Below are 26,472 nucleotides of genomic sequence, written 5' to 3'. Positions count from 1 at the left end.
CACAATTTACAGCGTATGCCTTCCGTCAACTAAACAATTACATGCCTGAAGTTTGAAGTTTAGCTTAGTGGCTGGGGATGTTTCTGTTCCTTATCATTGTGCAGTCTCAGAGCACACAGTAGGGGATTATTACCTTCCCGCCTTTGAATCCATCAAGTCCTATAAAACCAGGAAGCCCACGGTCCCCCTATAAAAGAAACACAGTAAAAACATTGCTTTTTTTTTTAGAATGCATTGTATGAAAAAAATTAAAACCTTGTACAAAAAGAAAATACAAACATGGGAAGAAAATCCATCCCAAGGGCGGTAATGCTCCCATGAGTTTTATGATTCCTCTAACTAACATAATATTATTGTACAATGGGACACTATATACATGGAACACAAGAGGAATATCAATTTAAGATAATTGATATTGATAATGCCACCTAAGATATCTCACTGTTGTAGAGCTGCTTACTATTTTGGTGCAATGTGCCACTTCAATTAAATGAACTAAGTTACCAGATCAGGGACGTGGAAGCCCTCATTTGTATTCTAAGCCCTAAAAACCCAGTAACAAAAAAACTTGCGACATATTAATTTTACAAATATTTCTCTTTAGAGACATATAATTTGATAACAGATAAGATCCACTGGGACCATTTTTTTCCTATTTTTCATGCTTAAATTCCCTCACCTGCTGGAAAAGAATGATTTAGCACGTGCTACATATAATTTGTTTTTCTTAAAGTACCTTTCTACCAGGAAATCCATCGGTTCCATCAGATCCCGGCAAACCCTATAAAAGAAGGACTGTTAAAGGCTGTATGTCTTGAGAAAGCAACGCACTACTTTTGTGCGTAGGACATGTTTTGAGGAACACTTTTAAGGAACTAACACTTGCTTCACTTAAAATGGTCCTGGAATCTATAACAGAAAAGGCTATACCTAAAAAGTAGTAGCTATGTAATAAAACATACTGCCATACAAAATACTGCCATACACACACTTAGTTCAACAGCTAACTTAGAAATGTTTGTACAGAAACACCCATTGAGGTGGGCCATTCTCAAAAGAGCTTACAATTAAGGTAGCTGGCACTTACCCTTCCACCGGGAAGTCCAAGAATTCCTTTCTCGCCTTTCTCTCCTCTGCCTCCAAAGCCCTGGATAAAACAATGTTTTATAGAAATAGTGAATAATCAAACAATGCAAAATTGTCATTTTTGCATAAATCAGCCATGTACATAGCAACCGTTCTAACACCCCCAGAAAAAAGCTAATTACTGAGATCTTACCGGAGGTCCAGGGAACCCAGGTAGCCCCACGGTTCCTTTTGGTCCAGGATCACCCTAGGCAGAACCAAAGAGACATATAATACATGTTGTAGACAGTGTTTGTAATGCTTTTATATATGTATGAAGGGTGCCTTTTTATAAACATTTCAGAATCTGTTGCAATCCAGCATTGGATTGATCAAGTTGCTGGTGTATTCCTAGCAATGTTCATTCAGATCTTACTACAACCAAATCATCGTTTGGCTCAGGGAGGGTAACCTGGATAGGCTTTGCTGATATATTATTTCTGGCATGACACCAGAAAACCAGGTGATGCTTTTACTGCTTGCCAAGCATTATTCACGCTTGTATCTTATCGACTTATCTCCCTTAGATTCCAAATATATTCCAAATGTAAAGACTTGTCTCAAACATATGTATCACTAGGACAGTGTACACCAGAAGAGAACATGTGGTTAAGGGCATACAGTCATGGAAAAGATGTAAGAAGTTGTGTAGAGTTGAGCTGATATATTACTCACAAGTTGATCAAAAATACATCATATAAACATCAGCTGTTTTGCAACAGAGAAAGAGTTTGGTAAATCAGCGTATTGATGGTCAGTTAGTGTTTACTGAAAAGAAAACACTTAAACACAGTTGCTTTCTAGCACCAGTAAACAAGCAGGGCCGGCCCGACAATGGAGCCGAGTGGGGCAACCGCTCCAGGCGGCACTTTTGAAGGGGCGGCACTTTGCCGCCCCAAGCCCTTTTTTTTTTTTTTTAAAGCGAAAGAGAGAGAAAGGGGCGCCGAGTGGTTTTCGCTTACCAAGCTGTCCGTACCCGCTCTGCGGCGAGTCTCTCTGTTCGGTCTCGGTGCCGGCTTGAAATGCTGAGTGCCGGAAGATTACCTCATTTCCGGCGCTCAGCATTACAAGCTGGAGACCGAACAGAGAGACTCGCCGCAGGACTAATGAAAGGTAAGTACAAGGGGGGGGTAAGTGTAGATAATAGGGAGGGAGGGAGAGGAAGGGTAGATAATGGGGGGGCGGCAGGGACGGAGGGAGAGGAAGGATAGATAAGGCGGGGCGGCAGGGAGAGGAAGGGTAGATAAGGGGGGGGGGGGGCGGCATTTTAAAATTCGCCCCAGGCGGCATTTTGCCTTGGGCCGGCCCTGTAAACAAGCATATCTTAACCTCTAAAAAATATAGCGCAAAACATCACAAACAAGGACAAGGATCACAAACCTCCTCTCCTTTAACTCCTTTATATATATCAGTCACCGGTTCGCCAGTTATAGGTGCTTCGCCTGGAGGACCAATTGGCCCAACATCTCCCTGTTTAAAACAAAATATTACATTTAATTCCTGCAGAAGAATTGTAACGGTACTGTCATCAAACTAATCATCAGTCTAGGAAGCTGCATTGTTTTGTTTATTGCCATGATTAATGGAATTGTGTGATAAAAATGCCCACCGCTCTAGCCGCAGGTCCTATTACTTGGTCATCTTGGCTTATCGGTTTTGCTAATCCAACCTTTGATGGTACTAGAAGAGGAGCGGATCAAAATGCACCCCTACTTTGTTTTCATCTTTCCTTATCTTCTCTACATTGTTCTAGTCCTTCTATTTGATTATCCTTTTCCCACCTAATGGGATGTTATAAAGCCCAGAGGTCGGTCTAATCAATTTTATTGGATAAAGCAATTCAGATGACATCATTTTTATGTATCATGGTGCTTACCGACTGTAGTTGAATATTATCTATATTATAACACACGGCTTGTTTAATAAACCAATGTCAACTACTAAAGTCATTATATCCAATTATTCTACATATACAGTAGCACCTAATTTTATTCGTGGCAATATATGCATAACAAACGCTCTGTGTACTACATAATGAATTTAGTTTTTACCATTGGTGACCAAAGTAGTGACTTTAGTTGTCTCAGTGGCATATACAGAATACTTTGTGGACCTGCAGAAAACCTTGGATACTGGTATTATAACAATAATACATTATCTACCTTTTCTCCTTTCTCTCCTTGAAAGCCAACACCCATATTTCCCTGCGGAATAAAAACAAAATTAATGGTAAATATTCAAACGAAGTACACAGTTTACAAACACTGTAACTCATCATAACAAATGTTCTTACTTTTGGGCCTGGATTGCCGGCTGGACCAGATGGACCCTAAATGCAAAAAATCAAGGTTAATCAACCTCTGGATCTGGCATGGCAGATAGGTAGAGAAATCTTTTCGCGAACATATGGATAGTGAGTTTGGATTTGGCTCCTACAAAGCCCTTCTGTGTGTCAAAGAATTTGGATGGACCTTTGAACAGGCTGAAGGACAGTGAATATGCTGAGTGATTTCAGAATACAGGACTAAAGCCAAGTCGCCACTATATTTTTAAATATCTATATTGACATCTATAATGAGATAAGAGATCCAAAGAACCCGTTTTTGTGTCTGTTGCACCTACTGGTAGCCCGGGAATTCCAGATGGCCCAGGCAATCCTTGAGGTCCAGGGGGTCCAATTGGTCCCTATGATAAAACATAATGGAATAAACATAGGATTTATAATTACAATTTCCAATGTTCAGCCTGTAACGATCTGCATCAATTATTATGAGGCAAGGCTGAGCAAACTGGGTGGACACCTGAGATGTGGAGAAACAAAGTTTAAAAGTGGCAAAAAAAATACAGCACCCATGCTTGAAAAGAAAAGAAAAACAAATCTAAATCATATGCTTAGGCACTAATGTCAGAGAAGGAACATATATATATAATATGTGAATATAATCAAAATGGGAAGAAAAACATAGTAAGAAAGAATAATAATTTAGAAAGAACTAGGTGTTAAGGTGACATCATATGACAGGCAATTCAGTCAATATGTTTTTTTATTTTAATATGTAATTAGCATTGTAGAGGTTTATTAAGTATACTATACTATACAATGTAGGATATGGAAAGTGACTGATAACATATGTTTTATAAATTGTACAGGTTTATCTCAAAGGATATTACACATTAAACAAACAGGAAGGAAACAATGGAGATACAGTTTTAGTTTAAAGATGATGATTTAGGCAATGTACTTCCAAATATTTATATGTATATTTCTGGCTTTAATAGCCATGGTAATGGAGAATACATACACGGACACCATTAAGTCCAGGTAATCCATCTTCACCCTTAAAGGACACAAATATTAAAAATATTATTTTACATAAAGATTGTTGACAAGATGCATAGTATACAACTTAATACTAAAACTGTTGTGTATTACCATAGGTGGGCTTATGGGCTGCTAGATGTAAAGATAAAAAAATCCATCATCAGGGTGTCTAAAGTAACAAGAACTTTAAAAAAACTTTATATACTGGATGGATCCTTTCTGGGCAAATTTTATGAGGTTTCAATACAATCCCTTGTTAAAAGAACCAGATAATGGATTGAGTGTGCTGTCTGGAAACATGAAATCATGTGCTATAAACTGGGCCACTTAGGGCGAATGGCTTCAGCCATCCCATGGAAGAGATTTGTTGGCGCTGGCTTTACTTGCAGAAGCAGAGAACATATCAGTACTGCCGCTACTCCAAGTGCCCCCAAAAGTAAGTAATGTCCAGTCTTGCCAACTGTTGGTTACACTGGCCAACAACTTGTGAGGTTTATAAGTAGCAACAGAAGCATAACATAAGCCTCCTCAGCCATGCAGTGCAGGTTGAACTCCAAGTCTACCTGGTGCACAAGTAGATCATTTGATGCTGGCACTAATGACATCTGCTCTTTTTTATTGTCTAATACAAAGAATATACAAGGTACAGACTTACTGATGTGAAAAACCACTACAGAGGTTTTATTAGCTCCATGTTATAATAACATTTTGTGTTATGTCTCTGTGTAGCTAGTAAAGCATGGTGTTGTTAGCACAAGCACTTAATGCACGTGAGAACACTTTTTAAATGTAAAAGGACGGTAAGAAATGCATGATGTTACAAAAATTACAAAAAAACATAAATAAACAAACTGAGTGCAAAGTTTTTCCTTACCCTTGGTCCTTTTATTTCACCTGTGAAAAAGGATGGTTCTCCTTTTTGACCTTTTCGACCAGAAGGACCCTAATAGGAGAGAAAAGCAAACAGAACATACTTTTCAATTCACTTATCAAATAACCTATAGCAAAAAAAGTAAAGGGTAGCTAGCTAATTGTGTTTTCTTTAAAGTAGTCTCCCTAAGTTTAAGTAAGCATTAAATAATGTATTTTTATAATGCCTTATTAAAAGTGGCCAAAGAAGCCATTGTGCAATAGGAAGAGAACAATAATGATCATACCGGTAATCCAGGACTTCCAGGGAACCCATTAGATCCAGAAAAGCCTTCATCTCCACTCGTACCATTGCAACCATCAAGTCCAGGCAAGCCTCTATGACCGGGCTGGCCAGAGTGACCCTAAAGTACAAACAAAAATATATCTACTAAATAAGGAATACTTTATTATATGCTTTATTTCATGTACTAAAGATAATGTACAATAGATATTGGTGATCTGGCTCACCAAATATCTAACGTGACGAAGCAGGTGGTTTTGTTGCTAGTTGTTTAAATATTTAATGTATGGTTTCCATGCTGCAATAATAGAGAAATATATTGAGTATGATCAACGTGTATTAATATGTATTTTGGTCTTGGCTGACTTATCAGGGAAGGACATTAGCTGGGGCAGATTGCCCTATTTTATAAAAGGTCTCCCCACTGGGCCACAACTCAATAGGTGGAGGAGTGAAGATCAAAGATCTTCATTGTAACCAATCCATTTACAATATTTACATCTCAGATGGCAGTGGTATCTCTACCCCCTGCACTGCTGTTACAGCACCCAGCACTGACAACACACAGCACAACAATAGGGGACACACTTCTTCATGTAGGGTCTAGGGTGGTGCTGGGGATGCAGTACTGAGTCAGGCCTAGGACAGAGACAGTCAGGAGCCATGGAAGTTGAAACCGGCAACCCTGCCTATGGTAGGTAGTTCACCTAACCATCGAGCCATCAGATGGCTTTTGGGTGGCTGATCTCTCTGCCTCCCCATGGACATAAGATACCTGTCTGTTTCTGCCGCACTTGTTTCTTGTTATGGCAATCAAGGGCCTATTTACCGGGGCATGCTCCTAGCTCAGTGGTAGAGCATTGTGTTCCTGGACCTGTTTGTAATTACTTTATTGTGGCTTATCTGGATTGTGACCCTCGGTGTGGATTTTGACATTGAGTCTGGTTTGCCCCTTTGTACTGCGGTTGTTTTGGATTTTCTGGACTTTGACCTCTTGGTGTGAAACTTGACTTCCATTGAAACTTGATTATCCTTTGCTACCATGCTATTGTGCCTCAGTCTTCTCCTGCCACAGACCACCTTTCCATCTGCTGCTACAGACCCACTTGCCATATGCTCATACTACAGACCCTACTGCCCTCTGCTCATACTACAGACTATGTTGTCCTCTGCCCATACCTGCCTATTCTACAGACCCCATTGCTGTGAACTGATCTCAGACATCCTGTATTTTCCAGTTGTGTCTACAGATGGCGCCAACGAGAAAGCCTAAAGCCACTGCCTCCAGCCGATTTCAAAGTCTGATCCTGCCCCTGCAGAGCCAGGCCCCTGACAGAGAAACATTTAAATAAATCACTGAGTAAGATAATGTATTGTGTCCTGGAGCGTCCTGGTTGGGGACAAGCAATCCCTGGAGATCTCTGCAGATCCACACTAGCTGTCTCTATGACACCTCACATCATATTCTGTTGTACTACGGCTTTGTATGTGAAAGTCTTGAGAGTCAGCACCACATCATGGCCACTCCCTTACAAAAAAATACTGCAGTTTTTCTGAAGTAATACTGCAGTTTTTTGGACATGAAAAAACTGCAATACTGCACTTTTACTACAGTATTACTGCACATTTACTGCAGTTTTACTGCATTTGTACTTCACTGTACTGCAGTTGTACTGCAGTTATTTTTTAAACGGAAGTACAAATGCAATAAAGCTACAGCACATTGAAGTAAAACTGTAGGTTTGCAGTATAAAAAAAAAAGTGCAGTAAATGTGCAGTAATACTGCAGTAAAAGTGCAGTATTGCAGTTTTTTCATGTCCAAAAAACTGCAGTATTACTTCAGAAAAAACTGCAGTAATTTTTCGTAAGGGCTGGTTTTTTTATAGCTAGATTAACCTATTAATCCCACTTCTTTATTATATGTTCAAGGTTATTCATTCGATAAGAAGAAATCTTACTGGAATTCCATTAGCGCCTTGGAACCCTGGCACTCCCATAGGCCCCTGCAGAAAAAAGAAAATTATAAAAAAAAAGGTCAAAATACAAGGGGAATGAACATAGACATTTCTAGAAGTCTGGTTGATATTATTGGATTACAATTGTTTGTTACTTTTTTGTTGTTCTTATTTTATCTTGGAAGACATGAGTTATTTATAGAGCAAAACCTTCATAATTATTTTGCTTCTGAGCTTGCTCTTCTCGCTCAGTTTCCCATTTTCTTAATGAGAAGGGTAATCATGGGTACCATTGGTCACCTAGTTAATAGAGCTGCTTTCCTAACAAATACCAGTACGTGTTTTGAATTTGTAATACGTGTCTATTGCCTATACATTATCCATTATAGTATTATCCAATCGCACATAGTTAAATATAGGATTTTTGATTTTGCCATGCCCACTTAAAATTGGTGTAACCCAAGAAGCTTTCACTCCTGTTTCAGAACACTCTGAAACCTTTAGTTATTTTGTGAAATATATGGTTTAGAACATTTCTGTAGGCTGATAGTTGCCATGAAACCCAGAGGCCTCAGTTGTATAAGGTTGTATTGTTATTCCCATCGAAGTGGTACATGTCATGCGTTGGGTAGGAAATGTATAGTTAACTAAGTACCGTTAAATCAGAAAACATGTTAATTTCCTTTAATCTGGTGCAATACCCCCATAAGGAGGAAATTCATAAAATAGACTCAATGTCTACAGATGAACAGACCTGGTCTCCCTTAAATCCAGATGATCCAGGAGACCCTGGTGATCCTCTTTCACCCTTTGCTCCGGTGACTCCGTCCGGCCCTGGAAATCCTGGGGGACCCATTGGTCCCTGAGGTCCAAGCGGCCCTGGTCGACCCTGTCAAAAACAAATTCTCGTTAAAAACAAAATCTGAACACAGGATGCTTTGCATAGTGTCACAAGAATTTCAGCAAAAAGTTTCTAAAACAAATATGTGTCCAGTAAATGAACATTAGTACAATGTAAAAAATAATGCGGCAAAAGAAGGAAAAGAGATTAGTTAGTCGTAACGTTAAAATAACCCTGATAACAGATTCTTCATTCAAGCAATGTCAATAGAAAAGAAAATAATTACATTTCTCATATCATTTGGTCATTTTTTCCCATAGAATCCTTAATTAAAAATAAAAAAAAAGAATCAATTGATGCAATAAGCATTTTCCCTTGTTTAGCATTAACAGATTGCGTTCATAGTGACGATACATTTGCGTCATTTCAGATGTTGTCCAGGAGAGGGCGTGAAAGAGCTTAAAATGGCGGTGCACATTTGTACATTTTCAGGACAGACTGTATATGTTCCATATATCTACAAAACATTTATTTCCTAGAAAATGACATTATTTGACATTGAAGAACACAGCTTTCAAAGCAGCGCACATTGCACATTTATTCAGGATGTTACATTTATTCAGAAGTTACGAGTAAATAAAAATAGCCTTTTTACCCCCAAAAAATATTTTGCTGTTTTGTCCATGGTCACAATCTGAGTAATCGCTTTATGCAATGAACGCGGCATTCAGTGACATCACAAAAACATGGTGGACATTCACGCGGACCACCCAACAAACATAGTTACATAGTTAGATTTATTTCTGCTACGGAGGATGAATGAAATGCCAAAATATCAAAGCTCATTAAAAATAACTCTTAAAAAAAAGTGAGCACCAGTATATGATATTAAACACAATATATATAAGTAGGTTTGTATGTGTATGTTCTTCTGAGTTAGATATTTATTTCTCGTGAAAAAAAACACACTTAGGCTCTTCTATATTGATTCTTTAGTTGTTCTGTTGCAGCTGAAATTGACCATTTATATAAATTGTTATAGGAAAAGTTTATTTAGAAACATATGAGCCTATGAACACATAGAAAAGTGACCGTTACTTAGAGAAACTCTTATCTGTATAGTATAAATGTGTTGTTAACCTGTAATAAATGTGAGTATGCATACTATATAATTCTCAAAATAAAAAAGGTGCTTTGTGGGTTTTTAGATATTAAACAATATAAGGCCTCATCATTACGTGCTACATCCTGTCTTATTTGAAAGATGTCCTCAAATGGCATTACTATAAAACAACCATTATACATTTCATTATTCTGGAACTGTTCATGCCACGACTTGCGTTTGATGTCATTTTTTTTTCTCTGTTTAGTACAGTTTTCGTACTTGACAATTTCAAGCAAGGCTTGTACAAATATATTAATAATAACCCTTTTCATCTTAATGAGCTATTCCACCTCTTATCACCGTGAGGCACTTTAAATCCCCATTATTGCAATATTTATTTACAATTTTGGCTTTCTCCATCAAAAACTATAAATAAAGAAATCAAAGTCCGTATATGGCTACAGCGTTCAAGACAGAGGGCAGAGGTTGGCAACTGCTTAGTAAAAAGCTCTGGGAAGGAGCAGGAAAAGAAGCATGGAAAATTAACTAATAAAAATAACTAGCTACTCTTCTACAGGGGTTAGTTATTTTCTCCACGGGAAACAAATTATACTGCTTTGTAAGTTAAAGGACCAGCAATATTTGAGCTTGTTATTAAGAACTACATTTAAATGCAAATATACCCTAAAAATTATGGAAAGTAGGTTAAGAACAAATATACACTGTGCTGCAAAAATGATTATTTATTCTTTAATTAACTATTTCATATTCCGCAGCGCGGTACAAAAACGCAGCAGATTACTCTGTTCTCAAAGAAGGGACAAAAGCACTAGATGCTGGATACTGGAAAAGAGAATAACATTATAAAACACCAAACTATATAAGCAAAAAAATATATAAAAAATATAAATAATAAACATTTATTATATTTTGCATATGGCTGTCAAGTATTATAGATATAGCAGTTATGCAATTTTTTCAAAACAGAAAAAATAAAAATAATTCTCTACTGTGGTGTGGCAAATGTTATAATTTGTCCATGAAGACTTTATTGTTTTGAAGTGCTAATTTATGTAAAGTATTGTATTTTACTTAATTATTGACCACACTGGAAAGCAAGTCTTAATTAACCATTGATATATTAATATATTAAATGCTGAAATATACTCAGATACATTAATTAAGTCTTAAACTCAAGGAACAGTGCTAGAGAATAGTAGATATATAAACATGCTATAGTAACGGACGTCTTTTATACTATGCATTGGTGGAAGATGATTTAGGTAATCAAAGAAGTCATCTTCCTTCTAAGGTCTACTTGCCTGATCCTCAGGACTCATCATGGATTTGAGCCCTATAAGAATTCATAGATGAGTTCATAAAAATAGTTCAATGGGATGGTTGTTTGCCCCTTGAATCCAAAGGCCTCTAATTTTATGGGTGACCTGTTCTCAGGATGGGCTAAGACAGCGTTATCACAGCTGCTGTCCTCAGCGAGGAGGTCAGGAGGGCAAGGCGGTTTTTATCTTTCCATTTTAGAGCTTGAAAAGGCTCTGAGGCACAGAAAAGATGAATAGGGGGCCATAAAGATTGTAAAAACCTCAGTGACTAATCAAAACTCCATCAGCTCGTTTACAAGTTTCCTATCTGAAATGTATGGACCAGACGTCCTAAATCAAAAGGATATTAACTTTACAACCACACGCTCTCAAAGAGCTGCTACCAAACATTTTTCAAGATAACTTTGCCTTTTCTCACTCCTAGACCTTTAACTGAGAGAAGATGCACATTGCAATTACTTAAATGATGACTTTTCTGGACTGTGTTGGACTGTAAGATTATTTTCACTTTTCACATTTTTACTGATAAATGTGGAAAAAGTTGCACCCTAAAGTTTTTTCAGTTCCTGATAAGGTTTGCTATATCTCAAGAGCAGGGTGGTCATACTTCTCAAAATTGATTGGGGCATATATGGTTTTATCTACTTATCTCTTTGCGTGCATCTCTTTCCTGAACTACCGGGTCCCTAATTTGTTCTTCATGACCCCTGGGACGGTTTTGTCTGTAGGGAAGTCTCTCAAGATCCAAGTTCAACAAGGGAAATTGTGAGTAACACAAAGGGGACAGCATACATTACTTGATGGAACCTAGAACTGCTTATCTGCAATCAGGATTAACCTCTGTGTACAGCCATAACAAGTATGTAAACATGTAATTTAAGTTATCCATGCCTCAGAAGCAGAGATAACATCTACTCGGTGTGCTGCAGGCTGGAGAGTGCAAAGACCCAAATGCATATCGGAAGATCTCCAGTCTGAGAGAAAGCACAGATTTCATGGTTAGCTTCATCATTTAAAAAAAGTTCCTTGCTTAACTCTGGGAAATCAAGCAAACTACAGGAATAGCAACATAAATATATACTCTAACAGACACAATAGTTGGTAACATCAATGCAGCAGTAGATATCCAGAACGGGCAACGGCATAAGAAACTCACTGCTCCAATTGTTGAGATGCAAGTTGTCATAGGTCTGTAACAAACAAATTGTAAAGAACAAGTCTCTGATATCATTCACTAAAACATTTTGAGTACTCATTCTGTTAGATATCGGTCATGTATATATATATGTACATATTTATATGAATAAAGTCCAAATAATGTATAAAGTTTCCAGCTACTATAGTAATTTACAACATTAACAAAGCTGCCCTGTATCAATATCAAAACTGCTGTGTAGTGAATTGGGAAAAAAAATGTTTTATCTATCCTTCAAGCTTTTTTTCAGGTAATCGAGTTAAAATCAGAAGGTATTTGACATCTTAATCAATAAAACAGAAAATACTTGGGGAAATTGTTGGCTGCATTTTCTACCCCATTTAATGGTTGAAGCTTCGAGCCAAACTGAGGGGTGGAGAATTGGAATAATAGACTAATTGCAGATTCTTTCATAGTCAGGCAGTACATTCTTCACACTGCACTCTCTATCACCCATCATTGTGACGATCAGACAGCAAGTGAATCCAGACCAGACTTCTGTTAAGAAGATTTCAAGCCTGGCATGCAGACACCCCTATTCTGGGAGAAAAACCCATTTCCATCTCAAAGGAGCTGAGATCAAAATGCCCTGCATAGGGTTATTGTGTCACCTGACATCACACGGTGACGCTTCAAAGTAGAACGGTTTGTCCTCCCGACTACTTTTCATTCATGATTTCTACATTCAAACACAGCAACAAAAACATTCTTGTGTTTGATCTTTTCATATTGTGCCTTTTGCTACAATAATGATGAAACAAGATGCTTGCTGATGATAGAAACAGCCTAAGTTAACTTTGTGGCCCCGGTCTGAATGGTGACCCAAAACCTCAGTCTTTTACTATAAATATCTGTGGTTGGGTTCTATGAGAACATATAACTGTTCAGTTTGGAGGTTCTTGGTGAGTTCCCTGTTGTGGTTGTAGAAAAGAAGCCTTCAGAGGCATCTTCAAGGCAAAAAGAGCAGCTACCCAGGGCTCACACATTATTGCTTATAACATGTTACCTATTTGTCTAACAACAACCGTGTTTTTGTTTTATTCCTCTTTGACAAACTAAAGAAATGAGTTAGGATTGAAGATGGTAGATTGGGAAAGGGGGAGGTGAAGAGGTATAGAAATGGGGTGTGAGGGCATTGTGCTGAGATGGTGAAAGTGGGACATAGATGGATGGGGTGGTGTTTTGAGGACCTGTGGGGGGCACAAACAAAAGTTTACCCTGCTCCCTATTATGAATGAAGACCACCCTTATTGTATTATGCACCTTAAAAGCACGAACACAACATGCTTTAGTTCCCTTAACATTGAGATAAAGGGTCTCAACAAGAAACATAGATGTTTGTGTGAATATAAAAATTGTGGCTCATTATTATTATTTATTGATTTATATAGTGCCATTATATTCAGCAGCGCTGTACCGTATGCAGAATACAAAAAGTAGTGCACCTCATAACAATCTGGACTACCAAAATTGAACAGTAAGGATGGGTCTGCGCAAAGAAGCTTACGATCTAGATGTGAATGATGTTAATTAGCAGACAGATTTCAACATAGCAAACCATAATACTAATTCTTGATTTATTAAGTTATCATATATTACAGAAATTTAAAAATCTAAGAAATTAAATATATAAATGAGTAGAGATTAGTAAATACTAAATATTTTGGTGCACTTGCACCTGGAATCAAGAGAACGAAAAAATAAAAGGGGCTAGAAGAGTTTCCTTCTGAAACTGAGGTGGGCATAAATCAAAATACCTTTACAAGGATGTCACATTAAAGCTCTAGTTGACACTGATGGAGATACATAGGCTGTCTAATTCCTTCTATTGTTTATATATATATATATATATATATATATATATATATATATATATATATATATATATATATATATATTTATATATAATGAATGCAGTGAGATTAGTAAGTAATTGTGGAAATCAATGTCACCACCAAAGCTAGATATTTCCAGAATTGAACTATTAACCTATATGATTACATCTGGCTTTGCCATATAGAACACACAATTAGGTTTATCGGTGCTTATCATCACTTAGATTGTGTGTTTTAGTCTGTGGATGGTATTACGTGGCAACGTTAACACTCCGCAATCATTTGTTGCTATAAACTACACTTCCAGTCTGCTTAATCTCTGATGGACAGGTCTCATTGTCTACCAAATCTCTCTCCAAACAATACAACAAAGAAGTAAATGACTATGTGGGCTGGTGAAGCTATCCATGGCGTTTTGTGTTTCCTGCCAATGTATCCCTGGAATTCATGAGCATGCAGATCACCAAATTATACACAAGGCCAGGGATTAAGCATGGCTCTTTGTATAAGAGAATCTGAGGTCTGGAGGAAGATTTTACCTGTCATGGCCTGTGTTCATTGGGTCTTGACAAGTGACAGAAGAAGGCAGCACTGCAAAAGATCACACACACTCTGGTGTGATAGTCAGTGATCTAGACATGATAGCCTAATTCCAGCTGTCCCGGATACTGGTCTAGAAAGCTTTAAATATCAACAAATGTCTGCACTTTCTTTGCAGTAGTTTAAGACGTAGTACCCACCTTAGTGTTCTGCTGCTTCGGGAGATTGACACGTTATGTCGGCTGGAGTGATAAGATCCCAGGTGCTTGACTTTGAGAGTCTAACTAGGGACATTCAGGACCTACTCAGCTATTAAAACTGGACAATACTGAACACCCTTCACCAACAAAAAAGCATCTTAACAATAGGGTATAAATAACTTTATTGGAAGGAATAATCATGCAGATCCCTCGCTCACATCCTTCTTTTCTAAGAGTGTAGACAGTTTGCTGGGCATGAGTGAATAACAATGTTCTACAACCCAAAAGGACCCAATAACATGCGCACGAATAACAGAAAGAACCAAACCAAACCAAGTGGGTTCATAGATACAGAGCAATCTTAAACTCTGGCACTCTACGTGCTCAAGAACTTCAAGATCTGATGTCGTCATGAGCAGGGATAAAGTGAGACTGCTCAGGGGTGCTGAAGGTCAGATGTAAAGCATGGCTCTCATCGGACGGGTTAAAGTCACGGACTCAGATGTTGATCTGGGGCTCTTGAATCTTGGTGGTCAGAGTGTTAACTAAGTGTTTACTTTGTTATAAGTAAAAAAATCTGCAACATAGGAGAACAGCCACCAGCTGCAAAACATCAGTCATTGCAAGAGGTGACACGGAGACACTCTTTTCCTATCTTCTAGAAAAAAAAGACTACTTTAGTATGAGTAAGTACACTTCAGACACTACTAAAACAAAATGGAAATACAGATAGGCGCCTTTGTCAGGCATGGCTAAAGAAATGAAAACCCTCATGGAGAATCAAAGGGGAACACTATAATATTCAGAATTCAATCAATACACATTATGGACATTTACATTACATTTATAATGGATATATGAAAATAAGATATTTGAATTAATGGGGTTTATGAAAAAAATTATCTTAAAAGTGGTCCTATCACTGTAGCAAAGAATGGAGCGCCAACTGGATGGACCATTGAATTGATTGTTATAATGATATTGTTTGGACCAGAAACACTTTTTTTCCATGGAAATTGAGGCATACAATTTCCTTATAAATGCTTTACCTTACACATCTTACATTCCGCCGAGGTGCTAAAAAGTAACATTTAAAGCTTATTAGGAGCTGGGCTGGTCAACTAAAAGTCCCAGCCCCAGGCACTGAACTAGCCCTGAACATTAGAACATATAATGGAAAAACTGTTCTCCGCCCCCACTCTTTCCAATGTCTATTGGATGGTAGAGATATGCTGAGTATTTTAATTATTTTGCTAGAAATACAGCCCATGCCTACAGCATTTAACATCTTTAAGCACCAAATATCACCTTATAATTGTCAGGTCACCTACTTAGCTATCTATGTTCATTACAAGATTTGAGAGATCTCAGCTTGATACATAAAATGTATTTGCTAGGAATAATTCAATTATCTTCAAGTTAAGGCTGAAAATCTATCTTGAGCAAAATACGCAGAGGAATGCGAATTAGTAACAATAAATGTGGATTGTCGAACAAATCTGGGTTAAGAATATTGGAGACAAGGGAGTGTTTCTACCCGGCGTATTTCTTTTATATTGCTATGCTACCTTTAGACTGTAAGCTCTAGAGAACAAAGCTTTCCATGCCATCTTTTAATGTCTCACAGTTTTATGCAACTTCCCCATTGTGCAGAACACTGGAGTCTGTTATATAAATTAAGAAAATGCTAAGGGATAGTAGTAATTCTGAACAACAATTAATAACCTTGATATATATATATATATATATATATATATATATATATATATATATATATACAGCCGTATTTCAGTATTTAAGTGTCATAAAACCCACCTCACACACATCCAGCTGCAGTACTTCCCAAGACATACATATTGCTCATTAAGAGCCAAGGGACTATATAAATATTTAAAGGAAGAATATACATTATAAACTAAATACATTTGTACAGTCATTTAGTGCACACTCACTGATTCATAGGAGCCCTTAGACTTAGGGAAATGTTTTCTTGCTATAAACATTTCTGATAAACATTACATTAATGTGAAAAATGAGGGCTAGTAGCTAGGTGGTCTTTAGTAACAAATGGGGCCACTATTATCCCAAGTATCTGACACAGGGATGTGCTTACATCATTCACACGGTGAATAGCTTAACTTGTCTACAGTGTCTATATAAAAGTTCCCTTTATTATGTCTACCTGAGGCATACTAATCCTGGATCTGTTCGGTGTGGATATTTAACTTACTGTATACTAAGTAACACGCTCAGCATTTGCAGATTACATCTGACATGACTTAGACCATGTACTTAGACCAATACTGCAGTAAGACAACCCTGGGCTAAACTAACATATGACTCATTTAAAGTGGCCGTCCATCCAGAGCTAGAAGGGTCTACAAATCATTTTAACCACATCATGTTATGCGTACACGAGGAATGGCCACACATACCATTTATGATATGACATGGCAACATCTGTCCTAGCTGTAGTAAGTCATGCAAGGCTATGCAACATATGATGTAAAGCTAGTAAGTTTTACTTTACTGAGAGGTTGAACAGCCACCAAACACAACTGGTAGATGTTGATACGATCAGAAAGGAATAGGCATGAGGCTAAGATAAGACTATGGATAGATTAAGGTCTGAGTCTTTACATCAGGAAAGACTAGATGGACTGAACGGGTCTTACTGTATCTGCCCTCAAATTTTGTGCTTCTACCTATGTTTCTATATGGCACCATAGTTGTTGTGGATGATAAGTAACATGTTGGGTAACCAGGAAAGTCTTCTGCTGTAAATCACAGCACCCAATGTTCTGGATAGTTAGCTAAGCATTTTAAGAGCTGTTCATTTTAGATAGAAAGCTTGATAGTAAAAGTTTGGCCAAGAAACCATTGTTGCTACCTAGTAAAATGAAACAATGCTCAGGGTATTCCTAGTATAGAAAGACTATCGATATCAAGAATAATGTAGAAAATACCGACTTGATCGTAGGCCTATCAACAGAATATGTTCAAGGATACCTCGACAGATAATATGTACATTTTATTACATTATATGTACAATTATTTTTCTTTAATTAAAACTATAATGTGTTCTCCTAGATACCATATAGGGATTTCTGCAATAAAGATTACAGATTGTCTGTTGGACTTCTCCCAGAAATTGTAAATGAATATAAAAATGGAGAGAGGGGACTATAAGAGCAGCCCATCTGCCATTGTTTGTATAAGAAAATGCTAATACTTATATGAATGCTAATCCTATTTTACACAGATGGATATGTGTAGTTATACAGAGTACTTACTTTTTTTGTGGGGTCCTGAATATATACAAGTTACTTAAATATTTGTCATCTATATCATAATTTGGTATTTAGGGAAGTTTTAAAATCTGGCGTGCGATATAGATGCAATTTTACAACAAGACATATTTAACTGTACTTATGGACATTGAGTACCATATGATTCACACTCAGCAGAGCACAAGACATTCTCATAAAGCATAGACCCCCTCCCTAGCGATTCTCCAAAAGTTCAGATGTATGCCAGGATCAATACGAAGTCCTAATACTATATGCAACCTTCAAACATGTAACAATAACCAATAAAGTAATACTAAAACATCATTTTTAGTAAAGATCTAAAGCCTCCTCCCCATCTCCACTTCTCCCACAGTCTCCAAATTATCCTCAGTCTCGTAGGTGGTGTAGTCACTTTGGTCCGTGAGTCCCGGGTCTCCCTCAAACTTCACCTGTAGTAAGCTGCTGTACTAAAAGTCTAGAACAATACCATAAAGTATTTCTAAAGGTATATATGATTCTAGTCTTGGTAATGTCATCGAGACCATCTCTAAAAAAAAATGCGATTAAATCATTTTTTGGCATGGGTCTCTTTTCCTAAACTAGCCTCCAGCCAGTCCATCATATTTAAAATTAATACTTTTTATAGTCTATATAAGACAGAATAAACCATTATATTTAAACCACAAAGAACTTGTGTCCCAGTGCGGTTTCAAGGGACTGTCACCTAAGAGCCATGACCTACTAAATGTAAACTAGATTTGAAAAAGAGATAGACGTTATAATAAATGTAAGAAAAAATACAATAAAATAATATAAAAAAATGACAAGGGCAATGCATTTAAATGAAGTTGGCACTCCACAGTGTGATCCTCGCGCTCAAACCCAGACGTAAGACCTACTCATGCATTAAATAAATCCAAGAAAGGCCATGTGAAATGTATAATATCTAGAAAGAGGAATTAACATTTCCACTTCCACTTAAAGAGGTTTAGCATGACCTTGTGGTTTATGTTCCGGGCTAAAGATCAATACTCCTTTGATATTACTACCCCACGTAAACATTTAAAAATTTAAAAACGAAACACAGGAAAACCACAAGCCACAGATCTCATTACCAAAAATCAACCCTTTGCATGACTTATGCCATTGCAAGAACGAAACGGCCAGATGCAAAAACATCAAAATATAAATGTCAGATCTCCCTCCTAATCTGTTTAAATCAGGACAAGATGGAACAATATGTCTAGCGGGAGAACACCGAGTACAAACATGTGTCTTGTCCATGCGAGCATGAAGAAATGATTCAAAATGATCGTAACTAGAACATACAACATCATTGAAGCCAATGAATTTGTGTATTAAACTGATGACTTAACACCTATTATTGTTTTCAACAGTTAGACAATTCTCAAATATCAAAATGATATATAATGGAGCCTTCACTATTGTAGCAGAAGCTTGCTTCTTAAAAACACCTCGCCACACCTGCTTGAAGAGCACTGCCTTCGAGGGTCAGCACTTAGCTTCCAAACCTGGAATCCCCGGGGCAAGACTTAAAAGGAATCTACACAAAAATTCAATACAAAAGCAAATAAAAAAAAGCCAATTCACTTTCTATTAACGCCAAGGTCCTTCGAAGCATCACAACTTGGCGCAAACATGTGGATTTGCACGAGGCTCATTGCAAATAAGTGTTATTTCTGACTACATCTTTCTGGAACTGGATTATTTCCATCTGTCCTGTTTCCTTTATTACCAGATACGTTTTATCTTCCTTATTTACTCTTAAATACGTTCTGTATAGTTAATGATTTGCGTAAATGCCAGAAACTTTTTTCTTACAATACTCCCACTCATATATTTAGCGGGTCATAAACTCTCCTGTACTGCAGCTGTATCTCTGCTTAATGTTCCACTTTTTCCTCTGCTGTAATTAATAAAAAGTTGCTTAACAGACTGTGTTGTTTCAAAAACTAAAAAAGAAGCTTAAAAAAGCCACACCTCCATCCAAATTTGTAAATTTCAAATAGCAAAATAGAGATCTTTTAAGGTTCATATTTTAGTCCATATCAATTGAAGATTAACATTGACTTTTTATTCTGTCCAAAATCCATGATTAATAGGATGTTATTATTTGTCCGTATAGCTATTGTTCTAGGCAGCAAATGCAGTCGTTTTGCATATTACTTGAGAAAAATATACATATTTCCATTAAAAAAGCATGGTGTTAATTGCATCCACGTGAATATATTTTTATTAATAAAGCATGTTGCGAAAAACCTCAACATTTTGTTGCATTGGAAACGTCTTCTCGCATGGCAGATCCACAACGATGTAGGAAGTATTTTTATTATAAACTTCCAGCATTTCAGACAAAATTATAGGGACATTGGTCAGTATGATTTACAATGCCACTAACCCCACTCGTTAATAGCAGCACTGACCTACATACACAGAGGTAGCATTCCTGAAGAAATGTTATTTATACCCTAAAGGCACAAGAAAAAATACAACAGGATCCGCAGAACTGATTGCTGGTAACATACTGGCACAAGCCATGACAGGCCATCCTAAAATTAACCCCCGTTCCCCACTGGATGTTATTGGATGATGAAGTTGCATAAAAAAGTTTTATGTTCTACAAAATACTTAACATTTTTGGAGGAATTCACGGAGAAAAGTTGATCCAGGCCATGTTGAAATGTAAATGTTTATAAAGTAAATGTTTAAGTACTTAAAATGAAGTCTGCTTTGCCAAGTTAAACTGTATAAGTGGAATGATGACAGTAAAGCTTCTGGAAATCTTTAATGTGGTATTGAATTTGAACTGTGAAGGTACTCGTAAAAGATAAAAAAATAAAAGTTATCAAAGGTGAAATCATATTCATATAGAGTTTTGGCAGTTCAAAGTACATCTTAAAAAAAAAATCATTCATAGTTGATAGCCCTAGAATAGAAGTTGCTAAGGGACAGAGCTTCTAAAACTTCACGGGTTTTCATTAATGGAAGGAATCTGAGCTATGATATTTTTCAACATTAACACTCATACATTCCAGGCAGAGGGCTCATAGGGTTGGAGTAGTCGGAAGCCTTGTGGTAGGAGCACCCTCAACAGGAACAGAATGAGGCTTAAAACTGACCCTGGCACTTTAACCTAGTGGCCAGTGACACACGCATCCACCTGCCAGAAACATGCACCAGCACACTAAAGGATAAGATCAGCCGCACAAGTGTCAGTAAAGGTATCTGGGAAGTGCATTTTCTACTGTGTTTGATAGAAAAAAATGTTTTATCTTGAGTATTCAAGCTGGGATGTTAGGGGCGCTAGGTCAGGCCCAGGGTAGCACCCACATGAAATGCATCACTGATTAATGATGGGTTTACGAGGCACATGTTCCACATCAGAATTAGGAACATATTTAATTATGCTGTGCTTCTAAATAATCTAGACATTTATGAATATACATAAAGTAATAGTGGAAAAATAAATATACGTTTTTGTTAGGCACAACTGGAAAACTGAGTGGGCTGATTCTTAACATCCATCATGCTCCATATATAGTATATAGTATACCCACAACCATATCAGTGGAAATGTACCCCTAAATATATAAAGCACAATAGTGTCTCTCCATCAATGCTGACCTTGTGGAAATATGCACAGCCATTCTTGGAGAAATGTCTGGACATGTTTTTTGCCGTTTGTCCTGAAAACCATATTCTAGGGTAAATCAAACAAAATGAGGATAAGAAATATGTTTGAAGGAATTTGAGAATACAAAAAAAAAATCTTTAGTGGCTGTTATGCCTTAAGCATAGGATCCTATGATGTCCAATGTATAAGTTAAGTCTTCAGAGAATAAGAATACCAAGAAAAATAGGTCCTAAATAGAGTTGTTGTCAGTTCACGATTCTTTGATTAAAAGGTTCATATTTATTACATAGCGCTGTATGTTGTGTCTAATTGAAATCCCAGTATGCAGTAAACTAGACTACTGAGAACAATCTAATACAGCTCACATATTTTACTATTTAACTGCAAAATCACAGCCAACTTTTCAATACGATCTCCCCAGTGTCCACTGTGAACTGAATTGGAACAAAATTGTGTCAACATATTGCGTTCTACTAGACTCTCTAGTATTTGTGTCACCAGGATTCTGGTTCTCTGAAATTTCCTCATTCTGTCTGGAGCTCCCCTACTTATCCTAACTTTGAACGCTTACTAAACCCCCGCCTATTTCGATAAGCATATAATCCATCCTTTTAATACCCACAATGGGCATTTTGGAGAAAAAAAACATCTGCTCTCCCCATCTTTAGATCTCCACGACACAGACTTCTCCACATCACCCAACAATCCCCTATCAACCCCCAAATAGCTCACAATAAATTAACGTGTGTTAATCTTATTCTCAATTTTATATATTGTTCATTTTAACATTATTGTCAATTTTCACTCTCCCCTTATTGTAACAGCTCTACATAATCTGAGGGTGCTTTATGAATAAAAATATTTTTACTGCATTTTACAATTCAATGCACTAGCTATGATTTACCAACTGTTTGTGGGTAAATACGTCAGGAGTCCACTTTCGTTTTCACTCTACCCTCTGTCACTGTTATACTAAATAAAATGTTTTTAATTTTATTCACGAGAACTGTTTGCTCTCATTTTTGTCTCTGTGCTTTTATTACCAGTTTAAAATATTTTAATCTAAGCAATGAGCAAAACGCTGCTTTTGTTTGATTATATCGGACAATACTATATCTAAGGAATATCAGTAATAGCTGATAGCTTATCGCCATGTTTTGAGAAGAATGCTATTACCAGGGCCGGACTGGGAATGAAAAGCAGCCCTGGAAACATTTGGACACCAACCCCATATATTTAATCTCATGGTTGAGCTCTTGTACCCCCACACAGCCCTCATACATCACACTATTTGCCATCCAAATAACTATAATTCATTTATTTTTATCACATTATTTGTATTAAAATCCCAGAAACCAAAAATGTTAAAAGGTCCAAATTAGTTACAGAGATTAGATATAATGGAATCAAAACATTTGCTACTGCAACAACTTTTTGATAAAAAGTTCCAGTTCTGCCAGTGCGTATGTAAAAGGTTCTCCCTTAAAGGGGAAGGACAAGGAATTGTCCCCTGTAGAGGAGAATTAAATCATGTCTTACAATTAATTGGGTTTCACAGACTCTGAAAATCCCAACCACCATCCAAGTTCCTGCAACACACCAGGACACTTTTCCATTAAGAATAGCATGCGTCCTGTGGTGTCAGCAGAACTACCTACTAACCTCGGCAGGACCACCCTTGACATTAGCGGGACCTCCTATCCGCATCCCACCAGGTATGGTTTTGATGTCCAGGGCCAGTGTTATAACAAATAGCACCCCAGGCGAACTGTTTTTTTTGCAACAGTCCCTGATACCTAGAATGCCAGTGTAGACATAGATCCCTTGGGCGTACCCGAATGCACTGCAGAAGACTGTGATGAACCACTGGCACCAGATGTACTCTCACACATTGAGGACATATTGTAGGGCAACAGCCAGCGCCCACCTTCTTAGACCAAGCAGCCCAGACAGTTGGCTCAGTTGCCTTGCACTAAGACCGTCCCTGATAATGTCATATGCCAGCTCTGCTTTTCTCAGTGATGCAGACACCACAAACAAGAGGGACTGCCCCAGTTTCAGAGGACCGTCCTAGAATTCTTTCATACAAACATAAACAACATGTATGTATGTGTGTTTATCTCTCCCCTCATTCATTCCAAGAAATATTGCGGTATTCTTGTCCCTAACCAAGGGATGTTCAGCTATTTTTGTCAGTTTAAAAATAGATCAGTAGTCACAGTTAATGGGAGTCATCATATACCTTGAAGTATGTAAACCACAAAACCCTTCTACCCCCGGTGGATGGAGCAGGGGGAGGGGGTAACACATTAATACATGGCCATGTTTTTTTTTACATCAATGTCAATGTGTCACGTTTTGTGTTATGTGGTTTGTGAATTATTGACCATATCCTTCAGTGATCAGTTGTCAAGAGAACTAAGAGAAGATCTTATATATGTAGAAAACACTGTACTGTTTGAAAACAGGGGAGTCTCACGTACCTGACATGTAGTACCAAAGAGGTTATTGGGATAAGATATGATGCTATAATATAAATGTTTGTGATTAATGGGGTGCTGTTCCACATTGAAAAACAATAATTCTACTCTGTAGTATGCTAAGCAAATAAACCTTAGCAGATCTGTCATTGTTTCCTTCCAAGGTTTAAATACATAAAACACATGAATATATAAGAACCTTTTTCAATTTCTATGGAAACAACCCACCAATGCCTGCTTTTGCATCCCATGACAATTAAGTGTTCCCAGAACAAATTATGAATAAGGCAAACACGATTAAAGGAATATTTAATTTACAAATGTAATAATTTATTTTGTGTCGTAGTAGTAAAATATTGGTTAGGCTTTCTCTATTTTTAATCTGAAGGCACAACCCAGAGAATGACATCATGTCATTTGGCTGCAACTCCTCGTCTCCAACTGACAGCACTACAGATTCCCGTCTGGTCCAAACATGCACAGAGCAGATGCTTATAGCTGTCTGAAGAATGCGTTGGTTAAAACGCTGATGTCATCTATAGTATGTGAGGGAGGCATCGGGAAACTGAGATTTCAATATTTTACTGTTTCCTCTTGCACCTAAAGATATTAATGTTATGAATATTTAATAGTTACCCAAAATAAAAGCATTGGATGTCCAACAGTCTCCCTAGACAGGAAAAAACTCAAATAAGTTTGCTCATGATACATAAGACGTTACTTGCTGCCCAAGGTCCCCTTCCTCCCTTTCCATATGAGAACCAGGAGGGGGCATTGCTAAAAAGAAAGACAGGGACTTGAGCCCCAAAGAGAAGTTATTACTTCTGAAGAGGGACACTTGGGAGGTAACAAAAATGCTCATACAGAGATTCAAAGGCTGCTTCAAGTATCCTGCAACCAGTTATCATACTTAGAGCCTCTGGGGCAAACACAGGTATGCTAAAAATGCAGAGTATTTGCTGATCTCAGGGATAGTTAGACATCCCTGACAGCGGCATATTCTAGCCTATGCCCAGGGTGGCAGTTCCAGGGGCATCCTTCCTTGTGCCAATTTCCAGAGACATTGGGCCATCACACTCCCTGGTTACACAGCAAATCAATGGACTGGTTTAGGAGATCAGACATCTCCTTTGTATTTTACCCACCTCCGCTACAAAGACACAGCTTCCGTAGCATTTCTTTCCTTCCTCCGTGTGCCAGCACTCAGCACAGAGGAAGACACAATCCTACAGGTGGGTCCATACCATGGATCAGTAACCTTCAAATCAGATCTCAAATCTTGATCCAAAATCCATAGCTCCTCTCAATGCATGGTCCAGAATGAATCCACACTGGCAGTATAATAGTTAAATATGTGGAGTTCTGCTCTAAATAGCAGGGAGATAGTTAGCAAAGATACAGTTCTACCCTAAAGAGATCCTCGGAAGCCTGAGAGATGCAGGTCACGTCTTGTCGCAGCATAAGACTGGGTATAAACTGCAATCAACACACTTCATTCAGATGTATCTTTTGTTTGAATAATGCTATTATCACATAGTTATTCTATTTAACAGATCTTCAATAATTTTTCTACATATTTTAGCTAATTTAAAAAAATACTTTTCTTTGTTAGTTAAAGACAACAGCGGTCCTCTTTGCTTGTTGGGCTAAACGAAAGAAAAAAGAAAAGTAAAACTAAAGGGAAAGAAAATCTGACATCACGGTGTTTTGTCTGTAGGCAGCAGCCTCTGCATTCCGCTGATGGGCATGTTTTAAAATCTTTTTTTAATCGTACAGAGATCATTTGCCAGCACTTTTAAATCATGCTATCAGTCTGCCTGGCTCTGCTTTGGGTGTAGTCAAGCAGAATGACTTTTACAAGGCACATGACTAAAGGGGATTTTTTGGCACTAATACACATTATAAAGGGAGAAATGCTTGTCTTAAAATCTCGGAAATAGCTACAAACCTGCCATTTAAAAACTGGCGTATTTCTATACTGAAACTACAGGGCATAAATAAAGGATCTTTTCAACAATTTACTAATTAGTATAATCTTGTTTAGACCCTCAAAGGTTATAGTTTGAATAGAAGCCATTGTAGAATGAAGATTTAGTATCCATGACCCAGATGGGTGCTTAATGAAATTGCTACTAAGACAGTTAGGTTAGGACAATCATTCAGAGATATGTATATAGTTCAGAATCATGTAGGTAATGGTGCCTTACCTACAGTGCCCTTAACACTGCACCACCTATGTCTCTTATCTCAAAATACTTTCCAAACCGTCCTTTTCACTCAACTTGTGTCTCGCTTGCCTTGTGTCTGGAGAATTGAACCCATGCTGTATCTATTCTTTGGATGCTTTGGTTTGTCCCCTACCTTATTACAACTTTAAACACTCACTGAAAATCTATTTCTTAAAAGAAACATTATAAATCATCCTCTAATACCAA

The 26,472-nt window shown here is 37.5% G+C and overlaps 1 protein-coding gene across 1 annotated transcript in view; it reads right to left on the bottom strand.

The window, feature by feature from the left end:
* LOC149298120 (uncharacterized) overlaps nt 1–26,472 on the bottom strand; it is a 93,810-nt gene that overhangs the window by 21,793 nt on the left and 45,545 nt on the right. The window contains exons 4-14 of the mRNA XM_089487623.1: nt 8,311–8,445; nt 7,560–7,604; nt 5,605–5,721; nt 5,322–5,390; nt 4,428–4,463; nt 3,748–3,810; nt 3,288–3,329; nt 2,506–2,595; nt 1,280–1,333; nt 1,088–1,147; nt 134–187 (exon numbers count right to left, since the gene is read on the bottom strand). Of these exons, the coding sequence (XP_089343749.1) occupies nt 134–187; nt 1,088–1,147; nt 1,280–1,333; nt 2,506–2,595; nt 3,288–3,329; nt 3,748–3,810; nt 4,428–4,463; nt 5,322–5,390; nt 5,605–5,721; nt 7,560–7,604; nt 8,311–8,445 (765 nt within the window). The remainder of the gene's footprint in view (nt 1–133; nt 188–1,087; nt 1,148–1,279; nt 1,334–2,505; nt 2,596–3,287; nt 3,330–3,747; nt 3,811–4,427; nt 4,464–5,321; nt 5,391–5,604; nt 5,722–7,559; nt 7,605–8,310; nt 8,446–26,472) is intronic.

This window comes from Sceloporus occidentalis, unplaced genomic scaffold, assembly GCF_023333645.1.
Source record: "Sceloporus occidentalis isolate IW3139 unplaced genomic scaffold, rSceOcc1.0.p SCAF_34, whole genome shotgun sequence".
NCBI lineage: Eukaryota > Metazoa > Chordata > Lepidosauria > Squamata > Phrynosomatidae > Sceloporus > Sceloporus occidentalis.
The sequence above is the reverse complement of the archived record's forward strand: the minus strand, read 5'-3'. Positions and strand labels throughout refer to the sequence as shown.